At 44.8% G+C, this 14926-nt stretch overlaps 1 protein-coding gene across 12 annotated transcripts in view; it reads right to left on the bottom strand.

Moving 5' to 3' along the window:
- The window catches only part of Syne1 (spectrin repeat containing nuclear envelope protein 1), a 461878-nt gene that overhangs the window by 16110 nt on the left and 430842 nt on the right, over positions 1-14926 (bottom strand). For 7 of the 12 annotated variants that reach the window (XM_050135794.1, XM_050135793.1, XM_050135799.1 and 4 more), the window contains 8 exons: positions 11605-11787; positions 11234-11371; positions 9874-10065; positions 8336-8666; positions 6097-6165; positions 4363-4505; positions 1769-1892; positions 978-1189 (listed from right to left, as the gene is read on the bottom strand). In XM_050135794.1, coding sequence (XP_049991751.1) covers positions 978-1189; positions 1769-1892; positions 4363-4505; positions 6097-6165; positions 8336-8666; positions 9874-10065; positions 11234-11371; positions 11605-11787 — 1392 coding nt within the window. The remainder of the gene's footprint in view (positions 1-977; positions 1190-1768; positions 1893-4362; positions 4506-6096; positions 6166-8335; positions 8667-9873; positions 10066-11233; positions 11372-11604; positions 11788-14926) is intronic. The other 5 variants (XM_050135798.1, XM_050135796.1, XM_050135803.1 and 2 more) reach the window with 2 other exon arrangements.

Genomic DNA, 14926 nt, shown 5'->3' on the forward strand with positions numbered 1-14926 from the left:
TAGATTGTTATATAGTTCAGTCCTTCTTTAGAATTTTAAGGACCAACTTGGGTTTGAGACAGCTTGGGAGAGAAGAGCATCCTGTCCACTTTGGGTAGATGCTGTCTGAATGGGAAATGTCCCCAGCAGTCGCCTGTGTTAAATGTTTGCTTGCCAATTGTGGGTGTTACTTTGGGAAGCTCTGGAATTTAGGAGCTAGGGCCTACCTAGTAGAAACAGAGGAGAAAGAGTCTCCTTCAAAAGCTGTATCTTGTCCTACGCTGCTTCATTTTGCCTGTCGCATGTCTGCTATGAGGTGAACAGTGTCCTCCACACATGCCTGCCACCATGAAGTTCTGCCCACATGCATGAAGTCAAGGTAGGAACTACCAACTAAACCTTCAGGTTGTCAGTCCTTCTTGCCTCTTATAGGGTTGTTTACATCAGGCATTGTGACGAACTGCTCAGAATACTAACCTACATACTTTCTGGCTGTGGCCCCGAGGAAACATAGAACTAGAGACAGAAGTTATGAAAGACGGGTTGGGAGGTAGCAGTCAGTAAATGATCCACTGTGCAAGTATGAGAATCTGAGTTTGGTCCCTAGAATACAGGTTTAAAAAGTCAGAGCATGGTGGGGTGTGTTTATAATCCTTGTGATGGGGAGGCAGAGTCAAAAAGATTCCTCAAGTTCATTGGCTAGGCAACATAGCCATTTGACACATTCTAGCCAATGAGGGACCTTGACTCAAAAAAGAGAAACAAAGAAACAGAAAACCTCAACAGCCAAAATGATGAATACAGAAGAGAGATTGTTCTCTGATCTCTATAAACATGTGCATATATATATATGTGTGTGTGTGTATATATTTCTGTGCCTACATAAACATGTCTACACATATGCACATGTGCACACACACACACACACACAAAAATCTGTCAGCTATTACACGTGACCATGGTCTTTGGACTGATGAGAGGAAGGCAAAGACAGGTACCTTGAGCTTTTTGATGTGACTCTCGATGGTGTGGATGTCGGTGCTGAGTGCCAGGTGCTGGAGTCGGTCCAGTTCCTCCTCGGTCTCCCCTAGCCAGGCCCAGATGTTATCAAGGTCTGACTTGAACTGCTGCCATTTCTGAAGGTTCTGTTTCATCCTCAACTCCTTGCTCAGTGCCTGGGCCTGGAGAAGCTCCCAGCGGTCAATCACACCTGGTGGGGCATGCGCAGAGCAGTGAGCAGGAGTTCTACACTGGTGGGGTTTTGGGAAATGCTTTAGAGATATCTGGTGGCTAACTAAAGGGCAATAGATAGGACAGTAATGCCTCTAATCGTATCTGCTGTCGCCTGTAATGACAGCTAAACGGGTTCAGTGGCTCTGATTTTCCTATCTGTTTCTCTAATGACAACAGTGTAAAGCACATGTGCTACACGGAATTTAACACTGCAGTAAGCAGCGTGGGAGGAGATCAATCCATCCTTGACTTCTTCCTGCAGAGTCCTCTAAAACCATGCAGACACTGACAGTGTAGACCAGGCAGGTCATTTGAGTAAACGAAGCTGAAGAGACACTTTGCCGCCCTTCTCTGTCATGGGATAGTGTAAAGGGACAAGAAGCTGACGATGTGTATTTGAATAAATGGAACACAGCACACACACAACGTCACTCTCTGTCTCCCTCCTCTGTCGTGGGATGAAATAGTGTAGAGGAAGGCTAAGCATCTCCGTGGAGCCTGGTGTCACACAGTGATCTTGGGTACCACTCTCTGAAACCAAGGGCAGCGTGCTCACCGGCTGTCTGGGTCTCGTTGCTGTTGAGGTTAACGAAGCCTGGGGCGCTCTCCTCTTCTGCCAGCTTGTGTTCTAGACGCCTCACGGAATCTATGCTGCCGCTGCATTCACCCAGCAACTTCATCTGTTGAGACACACGCGAAATCAGCCCTCTCACCGCAATCCCCATGAGTGCAAAGGGCATTGGGGAAGCATCTCTGTAGACCCTCAACAGGGCGGTGGTTGTATCACTCCGGTCAAAAATAAATAGGATTCAAAACCGTGCTGTGTCAGCAGGTCTCACGCATGCGTATGCACACAGACTTAAAGACACGCTTTGTGTGTATGACAGGCATATGAAACTTTGGGAATTTCTTTGATATCAGTGGTTCTCAACCTGTGGGTTGCAACCTGTTAGGGGCTCAAATGACCCTTTCACAGGGGTCGACTAAGACCATCAGGAATCATAGATATTTACATTATGATTCATAAGAGTGGCAGAATTACAGTTATGTGTTGATGGAGGAGCGACAGGCCGCTTCCTGCCACCCGGCTAGCTTTACCCGAAATAATTACACGGAAACTGTATTCTTTTATACACTGCTTGGCCCATTAGTTCCAGCCTCTTATTGGCTAGCTCTCACATCTTGCTTTAACCCATTTCTAATAATGTGCGTAGCTTCATGAGGTGTGGCTTACCAGGAAAGATCTTAACCTGCGTTTGTCTGGAGTGGGAGAATCATGGTGACTGACTGACTCGGCTTCTTTCTCCCAGCATTCTGTTCTGTCTACTCTGCCTACCTAATTTTCTGTCCTATTAAAGGGCCAAGGCAGTCTCTTTATTTAACCAATGAAATTAACACAAAACAGAAGACTCTCCACCATCAGTTATGAAGTAGCAATGAAAATAGTTTTATGGTTAGGGGGTGACCACAATGTAAGGGATTATATTAAAGAGTCGCAGCATTTGGAAGTCTCAGAACCACTGTTTTGTATGAATCTGAACAGATCAAACTGATCTAGAATTTAAAGGCCGGAGTTTTCAGCTGGCAAGGCAGTATCTGATTTATGACCAGTTGTCTCTTCATCCTCTTCTAGTTCTACCTAAATGTAGAAATACTAAAAGGACCACAAATCACACAGAACAGCTTGTACATTAAATAACTGAAATATTTAAGAGTCCAGAGCACTTTGAAAGCCAGCTGTTTTATGAGAAAATTTACAACCATGTTTCGTCGTCATCAAGGGATTAAATTCAAACCTCAAAGAAAAACTCCAAGATCTATTCGTAATATACAGACAGCATTCAAGTAGTAAAGGAGCAAGTTCTAGCTAGGTGAGGTGGCTTGTGAGGGTGATCCTAGCACTAGGTGGGCAGAGAGACAGATCAAGAGTTGGAAACCAGCCTGTGATAAGAACCTGCCTCAAAATAAAGAAAAACAAAGTAATACAAGATAAAGGGAAACAGAACACAAACTTCAACACTTTCCTGTCAGTAGAGTGTAATCTTATCTCTCCATGTTTCTCACAACCACACTGTCTTTGAGTTAGTTTCTGTCACTTTTGACTGGGGTTAAGTGTCATCGTGGTGAAGTCAACACGGTCATCGTGAAGCTATGCGGCACTTGATTTTTCTCTTACACAGCGCTAGAGAGTGAACCCAGGTCCTTGAGCAGGCTAGGTAAACACTCTACCACTGAGCCGCATCTCCGGCCCTTGTACTACACTTTCAGAAGAGGCTTCCTGATCGAGGAGTGACTGGGAGGGTAAGAGCATGCGCAGCTGGAACAGCTTTCTCCCTGACTTCAAAATGCAGAGCATGTGAGATGTGATGAGGTCACTGGAAATTAGCCTTCCTTTCCTTTTGACCAGGAGCTAGGGGGGAGATTTACCTTCAATTCTCTGCTTAAAGTATGTATAGGTTATGTCACTGACAAAAATATTCCTCGGTCAGGGACTGGAATAAATAGATTTTTACTGGATACACTGGCAACTAGAAACGCAGAACTGCTAAGATAAGGAATCCCTTGCTGTCTTCTCCTGCAGTATGCCTTAGTTAGGATGGTTTCTTTTAGACCAAGTACCCAGTGCAGGAGGTGAGGCTGGGACGGAGCTCAGTGACACAGCACTAACTTAGTGAATGCAAAATCCAGTTTCCAGCATTGCAAAATCTCCCCAAATCAAAAGCAGAAGATTCCAGAGACTCCCGAGGTCATTAAATGAACTTAAAAGAACTAAAAGAATAACAACAACCAAAATCTCCTTTTAGTAATCCGGGGATGACCTTGGTCCAAAATTTACTAGCTGAGTTTGGACAGGCATCTCATGATTATTTGGACGGGAAAGGGTTTTGTTGTCTTCAGCTAAATGGATCATATTAAATGCTCAGTGAAAAGCAACAGGCTGGTCATGACAACGGACTCCAAGGTCTATGATAGATTGATTCCTTTCAAAAAGTAATTTCAAACTATGGGGTTTTGTTTCCCACATCCATGTCTGTGAGTTCAAGGAGAGCTCTCGACTTGAGACCTCAGAGTCCTCATGCTGCAGACAGATGAAATGGTTTGGGTCAGAGTTCTAACCCAGGTCCAGAATGTACTGGTTTGAATACTCACATAGCCCTTGTAGCTGGTGTCCAGGTCTGGTCCTGTGGGAGTTTTGCTTCTGAGGATATTTGCTGTTTGTTGCATCTGGAAGCGACTGTCATCCAGGGCTTTGTCTAGCTGCCTCATCTGTGACTCCAGTGAGCTGGGATCCCCTGTGGTGTCAACCATAAGGGTCTTTAACAGATCACAGTGTTTGATTTACATCAAGCTTGTCAATCAAGAGGCCTGAGAAAGCATTTCAGCTACAGCGAAGCAGAAAGGGCATGTGCTGGGAGAATTATACAGCGGGTTTAGTGCTACCCTGCCAGAGGGTTAGACGTGTAAGGGACCAAGCCAGTGAGTGTGCTTCCTGAGGAGACTCAGCAGCCCGGGCTCGGCAGAGAGCTCTAGAGTGGATCCTAACCAGCCTCGAGTGTCTGTTCCCTCCTTCAGCCTGTCCCATGGCAATCTGAGTAGTCAACACAGTCGAAGGCCTTCCTAGGGACCTGAAGAGGTACCAGCCCTGGCCCAGGCACCAGGAGATGAGTGTGTCCCATGCTCACTTGCTAGCAGGGAAGGATTCACCCTTGGGTTTCTTTCTGTGGACCTCAGAGATATTAGAGCCATTGAGATCCCTGGTTGCATCATTCCCTTAAGCATGGATTCAAGTTAATCAAGAAAAGGCTAGCTAAGACTAGACATGCAGAGAGGAACATGTTATTTTTCATGGGAAATGCAAAACTAAACCAGGACAAGCTAAGATTCTGTCTCTCTCAGATATATTCTTCCTCACAACCCAGGCAGTGAGCTCATCTCATCGTTTAAATTCATCATTTGAATTTATAGTGTGCTGTGTCTCTGTATTTGCAGGTACGTATCTGCATGCATATTATAGTCACTGCTGAACAAAAACATTGACCACCCAAGTAGCACTAAGATTGGGTGAAAACAAGGAAAAAGTTGAGCTTTATAAAATATATTCCTATGACTACCTAGGAGAGGCCACTAGCTGAAAATCATTGAGAAAGTTGCTTCAAAGCTAGCTTGGTTTCTGTCCTTGCGTTGGTCTTCAGAAACTTCAGACTGGTATAAACCAGACAATGACTCAGAATCATACAGATGGTCTGACACACATCCCAAACACTGATCAAGACCTTCAGTATGGACAGGGATCTTGTGCAACCTTGACCAAAACTGGTTTCTCTTTTCAACCTTCCTGTCTTCAAAAACAGTTCTATATAAATGGCAATCTAAGGATTACAATACTATGGCGAGCATGTCTCCTCTGAGGAGGTAATACTTCATCAATAAAAATGAAATATTTCATCAGCTGAAACCTGCTCACACCTTCATAGGAGCCTGTGGTGGAGGGTGTGCCCACGGCATCTGCCCAGTCGGCTGCAGGTTGCAGCAAGGCTCAGCTAGTGCCCGCGTCCACCAAGGTGGAGACGAGAACACAGAGGCCCAGCAAGAGCTTTCGCTTTTTATATTTTCAGCTGTCACCGGGCATCGAGTTCTCCGGTGATGACACTGATTAGCACTTGACAAGCTGAGAAGCTATTTCACGACATGGTTATGGCGACCATTTTCTTGGTGTTGATCAACCAGTGGTCTTTTTTTTTTCCTCCTATGGCAGGAGGAAGAGAGAAAGGCTGTGCCTCCGCATGCTTGAGTCCCGAAGCTGTGAGAGGCAGGGAAGCTGTGCTGAGAGAGGGAGCTGATGTAAGGCAGTGTGAGGGACTCGTTCCCATTCTTTGTGCCTACCAGAAGTATTTCTGATTGCATTTTCTGTGAGTTTTACATAGGCCTCGGGGTTCTCAGGGATCACTACATCTGTAAAAAGAGCACAGTCTAAGTTGACAGCTATGTGCTAGACACCTTGATTCCCTTGTGGCAGGAAAGCAGTTTGCCTATGGAAAAAGAAATTCGACGTTCTTGCCGGTCACAGGCATGGAGGGGAAAACACGCATGCTTGCCAGTGGCTTCCTGCTAAGAATTCACATTGACTGAGTGTTTTCTAAGTCAGCTACTGTTTAAAGTGCTTCTATCCTCACAGGAACCCTAAGGGTGCCTGGTCGCATTCTTTCCATTTTGCAGATGAGAAAATAAGCATCTAGAGGAAAGGGGTTCCTCATGGAAACCTAGAAAAGCACTGGGAGGGAGTCCCTTTGTCAGCATGTTTCCTTTGGAGGGAGTTCTCAAATGGCACAGCCCTTCAAGACCCCAGCTAACTTCGCAGCTATGGTGGTATGAATGAGAAACATCCCCCATGGGCTCATGTATCTGAACATTTGGTCCCCAGTTTGTGGTGCTTTGGGGGAAAGCTGTGGAACTGTTAGGAGATGGAGCCTTGTTAGAGGAAGTACATCACTGGGGGCGGGCTTTGATGAGTTTATCACCTCATCCCACTTCCTGTTCTCAGGCTCTGCTTCCTGTGTCTGGATGACAATGTAACCAGCTAGGGTCTTGCTCCTACTCTTACGCCATGCTTTCTGGGCATGATGAACCTGAATCCCTTTGGAAACAGAAGCCAAAATAAACTCCTTTTCCTTAAGTTGCTTTTGGTCATGGTGTTTTATCATAGTTTCAGAAAAGGAACTAATACAGGAGCAGGGGATTGCCCTGAACTCTTGATCCTCCTGTCTCTACTTCATGAACGTTAGCATAACAACTGCATGACACTATGCCTGGATTAGAACAGGAATTTCCTCAAAGGCAGGTTTATATCTGTATGTGAGCAGTATATGAAAACTTAAAGGCTTAATGGACACGTTAGAATAGTAATAAACAGGTAGATGGGCTTAATGCTAAAATATGCTATGTAATCAATATGAACAGTACTGATAGCTTGTGTTCATTCTTTGTTCCAAGTTCTGAAATTTGCTCCATGCCTTTAAACGCATTTTCTATCAATGGTCAGCCTCAATCCCAGCAGTCACAATTCAGTGCCTGCTAGTCATACCGGCTGACGGCCACATGGCACATGGCACAGGCAGCAAACACTCTTCTCTGATTATGTACCGCTTCTGGTTACCTTCGGTAAGGTCCTCTTAGGTCTGTCTCCCCCCTATTTCTCTCTAGATGCTCTATTTACATGATTCTCCCTATGCACTCTGAGAACTCCTAGTTAGAAGTAGAAGTCCTACCTAATATGTGTCTTTAGATAGAGATCTAGACCCTTACACCTATTTCTAAATGGTAGAGTCTGGAAGTTCTATAAATACCTCAAAAGAGGGATAAATACAATTGGCGTCTGTACTTCCACTGTTTTGCATCTTGCCTCCCTTGCCCAGGCACACCATGTTTTTCCCATTTTTCTAAGAGCCAGGACCACTTAGGTGCCTAACCCAGAGTCTCCTCCATCTCTCTCCACTTGGCTGCTGGGGGGGGGGGGCACTCATTTCTCATGATCCATCACCCTCCCTAGGGCTGTTTCCTTAATCCAGGCTTATAAATCATCATCCATGTTCATTAACAACATCCATCTAAACTCTATTATTCCCAATCTACACTCTACCCATGGAGCCTATGTACAAATAAACTAAGGAAATATGCAGTTGGTCACCTCTCCTTTCCTCTTCCAGTGGCTCCCCATAGCCTTCAGGATAAGGGCCAAACTCCTTTCCATAGTGAACTGGTCACTTCACAGCCAGACCATTGTTCACTTTTCTGGTTTCCATTGTGCCCACTCTACACTTTCCAACACAATCTTAGCATTCTTGACACACTTCAGATGACCCGAAGCACCATGGCTGATGACAAACCCAGCAGGGGCTCCTCTCTCTCCTCTTCCTCTGCACTGCTGTGTCCACCTCACAGATTCATCATTATCCCTCTTGTCTCACTCAGCATGCTCTACCCCACCCCGCAACAGGTGTCCTATGATGTCCCTGAGTGACCATGGATACACACAGCACTTATATAACACATCTTCTGGGAAGCCGAGTCCAGTTAGCTAGTGTGTCCTTCCCATGGATTTTCAACACGAAGTTTGCTCTCCTACCTGACAAGCCAACCGCTCCCCTGAGGTAGAACTCCTTGTCATCCTCTCCCTCTTCATCTTCTGAGGGCAGAGTCCGCGATGCTGACTCCAGGTCCCGACTGAGATCATAATCATGATCCCATTCCAGGGGGATGGAGTCCACGCTGGCTGGGGTGTCTCGCCCTGACCGCTCACTCCGGAGGGGCTGAGGGAGGGAGAGGGAGGGGTTGGAGGAAGGCTGTGGGGAGGGCACACCATCTGCAGAGGGGTCCTGCCAGCGTAGGTCTGAAAGAGCCGTGGAGTCTTCGAGATCTAGCTCTCGATCTGAGAGGTCATGGTCATCATCCGGTAGCTAAAAGGGAAGTCACACCAGCTCTGTTACTGCAGGAAGAGGAGTTTCCTCTCACTCCAAAGAGGTGTGACTTTCAGCATATGCCAGCACTTCCTGCTGACCACACGGAGTCAACTTTATCAACATATATGGAAGAACTTTCTGATTACTTCCTGTGGCGGTTTGAAGGAAAATGGCCCCCAGTGGGAGTGGCACTAATGGCAGGTGTGGTCTTGTTGAAGTAGGTGTGGCCTTGTTGGAGGAAGTGTGTCCCTGTGGGAGTGGGCTTTGAGGTGAACTAGGCTCAGGCTATACCCAGTGAGACAGATCACTTCCTGTTGCCTGCCAGTCAAGATGTAGGACTCAGCTACATCTCCAGCACCATGTCTGCCTGCACACCACCACACTGCACCATGATGATAATGGGCTAAACCTCTGAATATGTAAGCCAGCTCAATTAAATGTTCTTTCTTTAGAAGAGTAGTTGTGGTCATGGTATCTCTTCACAGCAATAGAAAGCCTAACTAAGACCCTTTCAAAATATCTTATGTATTCAGCTATTTCAACCTCAGTTTTATCATTGGTAGGGACTCTAATAAAGCTCACTCCAAAGAATCATTATAGGAAACTAAATAATGTTAATTTAAAATGAAATAAAAATAATACAAATAAAGGATCAAGTAGCATGCCTCCAATTCAACTGGCACATAACAGTTTGAGGCCCATATGCTAGCCATAAAACATGTTTTTACCACAAAAAGTTTCAAATGTTTGGCTAAGAAAACCAGTACAAATGAGATGAAATTGTGGGGACAAGGAAAAAAAGCCCGGAGGGAAAAGATTTATTCAAAAATCATCTCATGAGCTGAGCAACTGCTCACATCTCTTACTTCATCTCCTCATCTTTTCATGAAGCTACTTCATCTTCCATAGAGGAGATGAGCCGCAAAGACTGCCCAAGTCTTTATAAAACTAGACAGTCACTTGCCAAATGAAAAAAGCAGTTCTCCCTACAAGGTAGTGACTGTGAATAAGTCCATTTTAAAGCTGGGAAAACTGAGGAGAGCTAAAGCAACTTGTCCCAGGTTACATAGATAGTGGTATCAAAGCTTGGAACAAACCCAGATTCTCTGCTTCCAAATGCTGGAGTCATTACTGTGTTATGCTACCTAATCCCACACAGCTACTTCTCTCTAGATTTAATGAGAAAGAAATCATTGCTGCATACAGGCAGGCGGATCAGTTTTTTGTGGTATCTTTCCACACGTCCGAAGACCTCCTGGCAATAGTGTCGGAGTTCGTCCAGCTCCTCCTCGATGACAGCTGCATCCAGGGGCTCACTCTTCTCTATCAGCTGCTCCCCTTGGCCAATGATCTGCTCGATCTTATTGTGGTTCAGCGAGATCTCCTGCTGGAAGGCCTACGGGTACAGATACAATGTGAATTTTACACAGCTTGGAATGATGTCATACTAAAAGACATGTTTCTCACCCTGTCAGAGAGACTACATAGGGTATATCTGACTTACTGTATACAAAGACAAACCACAGATGGAGCAATTGTTTTCTAAAGTAAAATATAATGCTAAGGCAGAATGGGATCAGAAATGGAGACATTAAGAAAAAGCCTCTGTCAATAAATAAATAGATAGTGTGGGTAAAGGAATAACAGAGAAATATTGACAGCTGGTGTCAATAGTGCTGGTGACTTCTGGTAAAAGTGATGATGTGATATGAACATTTTTATTTATTTCACATAATGTACATCAGATGTCACACAAGACTAAGGGAGGCCACAAGGTCTCACGTGATTCTTTTGTTGTTTTGGAACATAAGCATCAGCGCGTCAGTTTAGACTGATAGAAAATCAAGGGATCCGGGAATGATCATTTGCCCTCATGCTATATATGATTTCTGATGTGGGATTCCCCTATGTATACTGTGAATATGTTTTATTACCATTGGTTAATAAGAAGCCTCTTTGGCCTATGGCAGGGCAGAATAGAGCTAGGTGTGGAAAGTCTAACAGGGCAGGAGAAAGAAGGCAGAGGCAGGCAGATGCCTTGTTGTCACCCAAGAAGTAGGATGTGAGGTTAACAAATCATAAGCCTTGTGGCAAAGTATAAAATCGAAATGGGTTAATTTAAGATGTAAAAGCTAGCTAGGAATATGCCTGAGCCACTGACCAAACAGTATTGTAACCAATATAGTTTTGTGTGATTATTCGAGTCCGGGTTGCCAGGAATCAAAAGTACAGTCTCCAAATTACAGATTTCAAAGAGAGATATCATGGGAATAAGTTTCGAGCGACAGATGCTCACTTGAAAACAGCAGTTTCTGTCCTGCCAGTCCTTCAGTTGTTCAGTCCCAAATAAGCACACAGAGACTTATATTAATTATAAACTGGCCTATTGTTCAGGCTTATTACTAACTAGCTCTTCCAACTTAAAGTCACTATCTTTAGAATCTTCTGAATATTTTCTTAATCACAAAGAACTAATTTTTAAAAGCTCTCTCCTATATTCTACGCCAAAGAATTTTTTTTCAGTGTCTGTACACACATAACTTGCAGAATAACTGACTCATTACCTTGAGTTGCTTTATTTTAGCTTGAACATCACATTCAGAAAAATGTTCAATATTGGTGAGCTGTAGATCCATCTCTGTCAACCAGACAAGAATGCTGTCCCGTGCAGTCTCAAACTCCTCCCGCTGGCTAATAAAATGCTGGAAACAAAGGCAGACATTAGGTGTAAAAACGTCCATAGTCACACACTGATAAAGCCCAGTCAATTCCAACCTTCTGGGAAGTCCATTCCTCACCAACATGAAGCATGCTAAATTATCTTCAAACCACTTCCCTCCGGCCATTCCAACTCCCACTGTCCCCAAGAGCATGTCACATTACTGCCTGGGCTTGTCCTCTAGCCTCTATATATCAGACAAGCCTTAACGAGAACCTTGAGTCTGCGCAGGATGGAGGTGACGCGCTTCTGCAGGTCATCCCATCGCTGGTTGCCTCCATGGACCATCTGCTTGAGGCTGCACGCAGAGTCGGTGCGATTCTCTCTGGCCAGGCGGCGGTACTGCTTGTTGATCAGCTCTAGCTGGGTCAGGCTCTCGTGGACTTGCCGCTGGAAAGCCTGGGGCCACAAAGAAGTGAATCAGTGTGGGAGATCTTTGCAGGACTCTGGGTTACATCTCTTGGTTTTCATGGTGCAGAGTCAGGGAGGACGGAAGTGACCCTACCACAGACACAGCAGGTCCATCAAGAGCCAGAAAGAAAACACAGAACTATAAGGAACCATTGTATTTATGAATAAATACATACATAAACAAAATGTACACATATACATTTGCATATGGATATATATGCAAAACCATCACACATGTAATGTACATGCATGCATACACATAAAATGTGATTTTTAAAATGATTGATAAAGTTAAATCATGTGTGATGGCACAAATCTGTAATCCCAGCATTCTGGAGTCAGAGGAGGCAGGAGAAACAGAAGATCAAAGTTATCCTAGGCTACACAGGGAACTGGAAGCTAGCCTGGACTGCGTGAGTCCTTGTATCGAAAAACAAAAAATAAACAATAACCTAGAAACAAATTTTCCCATCAGAGAAACCATTACAAAATCGTATACATGTGATTACACATCAAATGGAGATGCTCAAGATTCCTGTGAGAAATGATATTTAAAGTGGCACTGTTCAGTTGCAGAAGATGTAATTTCCTAAAGGTGCAGAAATCACCTTAATCCCGGTATCCATTAGGAATCAAACGAAAACCATCTTTGGCAGAAGTGCCTCTCCAGCAAGCTATTAACCTTGCTTTTAAGAAAATCAGTTTAGTAACTTTCGATTTAAAAAAAAAAAACTAGTTTGAAGCAGATCCGAGTTCTCTGCTGATGAATCAGCCTCCATGAAAGACGGCAGAGCTGCTATCCTGGCATTCGCCACGGATGCCCTGCCCTGGAGGACACAGCATGTAGCGGAAATCCTGCAGTTGCTAGCACCTCCTCTGTCCCTGCTGCAGCGCACAGCACTAGGCGAACAAACATCCACCCACCCAAATGAGAGACGGTTTCGCCCTAAACTCATGCACCATGGTTTGTGACTGATCCTTATCCCAGCCCCAACCCAAAGGTTATGTATGAATGGTTCATTGACCTAGGCTCATGTCCATCTCTCTCTTCGGTTTTCGTTGGCTCCTCACATTGCTCACAGGACCACACACCTGTCCTGTGAACATGTGCCTTCTGAGAGCTGCTTTATACGAGCAAGGCAGGAGGTGGGTTCAAGATCATGATTGGGAAACCCATAGAAACAGCTAACCTGAGCTAGTGGGAACACCCTGACTCTGGGAATCCTGTGTGGGAGCGAACTAAGCCCTCTGAATGTGGGTGATGGTTATGTGGCTTGATCTGTTGGGGGGGGGGCATGGGAGGCAGTGGGACCAGGACTTATCTTGGGCACATTAACAGGCTTTTTAGAGGAATCAGCCTTGATACAGAGGGGAGGGGCTTGGTCTGGCCTCAACTTGGTATATCAGATTTTATTGATCCCGCAAAGGAGGCCTTACCCTCTCTGAGGAGTGGATGGGGGTGTGATGGGGGTAAATGACTGGCAGGAGAAGGGGAGAGGGGAACTGGGGATAGTATGTAATATGAAAAAATAAAAATAAAAAAGAATACCTATCTATCTGCAGTTCTGGAAATTTAGGAAGTTCTAAGGCAGGTTCAACTTTTGTTGTCATAGTAAATCAAAGTATAGATATGCCCACTCAGGCAATTGGTATAGCACTCAGGACCAGCATCCTAGCACACCCAGAGCCAGCATCCTAGCACATCTAGGACCAGAATCCTAGTACTCAGGACCAGCATCCTAGCACATCCAGGGCCAGCACCGTAGCACATCAAGGACCAGCATCCTAGTACTCAGGGCCAGCATCCTATCACATCCAGGGCCAGCATCCTAGCACACCCAGGGACAGCATCCTAGAACACTGAGGGCCAGCAACTCAGCATACTCAGGGCCAGCATCCTAGCACACCCAGGGCCAGCATCCTAGCACACCCAGGACCAGCATCCTAGCACACCCAGGACCAGCATCCTAGTACACTGAGGGCCAGCAACCCAGCATACTCAGGGCCAGCATCCTAGCACACCCAGGACCAGCATCCTAGCACATCCAGGACCAGCATCCTAGTACTCAGGGCCAGCATCCTAGCACATCCAGGACCAGAATCCTAGCACACCTAGGACCAGCATTCTAGCACATCCAGGACCAGAATCCTAGCACACCCAGAGCCTTCCCAAACACTTATGCAATTAAATGGATAATTTTAAAGCAGAATTTTGTTTCTGTGACATTTTCTATCTGTAATATAATTAAGTATAAGAATCATGAGAAGTGATTAAAAAATCAATTATTTCAGTGCTGACCATATGAGTAGCTTCTTTCATAAAATATGAGTCCAAAATAGCATCAAGAATTATCTCATATAATCTGCTTTGTGGTGTAAGCCAATAATGAAAGGTTTAACCTTTACAAAGCAGAGCGCTACAAGACACAGGACAGGGTCACTTCCACCAGCCCTCAAGTGACCTGGATTCTTTGGCAGTTTATGGTGACTTTTAGATAGAGAAAACAGAGGCATTTTCTTTTTCTGGATTTAGTGGTAGAGTTTCCTATGGATCTATTCAGAGTCCCTCTTACTTATTCCACATTGCATCGAATACTATTATAATCAGCTAGCTCTCCATCTAGGATTCAGACCTGTAAGTCAGACAAGAACAAGAAGGAAATTTTATTTTTCCTCCAGTAGCTCAAGACTTGGTTCAGTGATGTTGAAAGAGAAAAATGGAGTTATTTATGAATCTAGCCGAAATGATAGCTTTATTTATAAACATCTTGAGGAGGGCTGGGGAAAAATTACTAGTAAGGTACAAGTAAGAACTGATTAGAATATGTCAGAACCCCTTACAGTGGGTGCACAGTCACATGTATATATGTGGATGTGTATATACAGTGGCTTGTTTCACCACACCAATGTCTACGGGAATCAGATTCAGGAGTGGCAGGAACTCAGGGTCTCACAGAGCGGACCTGAGATCACGAAGAAGACAAGCCGTGTGTAAGGAATGATTGAATGATTCCTTCCTACACATAACTAAGCACTGTTATTTTCATCTCTTGGTTATTTAAAAGTCTTCATGACTTAAGAGAGTACCGCCCTCTGCTGCTTTATTCAAAGTGAGTTATGATGACAA

Source organism: Alexandromys fortis, unplaced genomic scaffold, assembly GCF_014885135.2.
Source record: "Alexandromys fortis isolate MF-2015 unplaced genomic scaffold, M_Fortis_MF-2015_v1.1 scaffold_23, whole genome shotgun sequence".
NCBI lineage: Eukaryota > Metazoa > Chordata > Mammalia > Rodentia > Cricetidae > Alexandromys > Alexandromys fortis.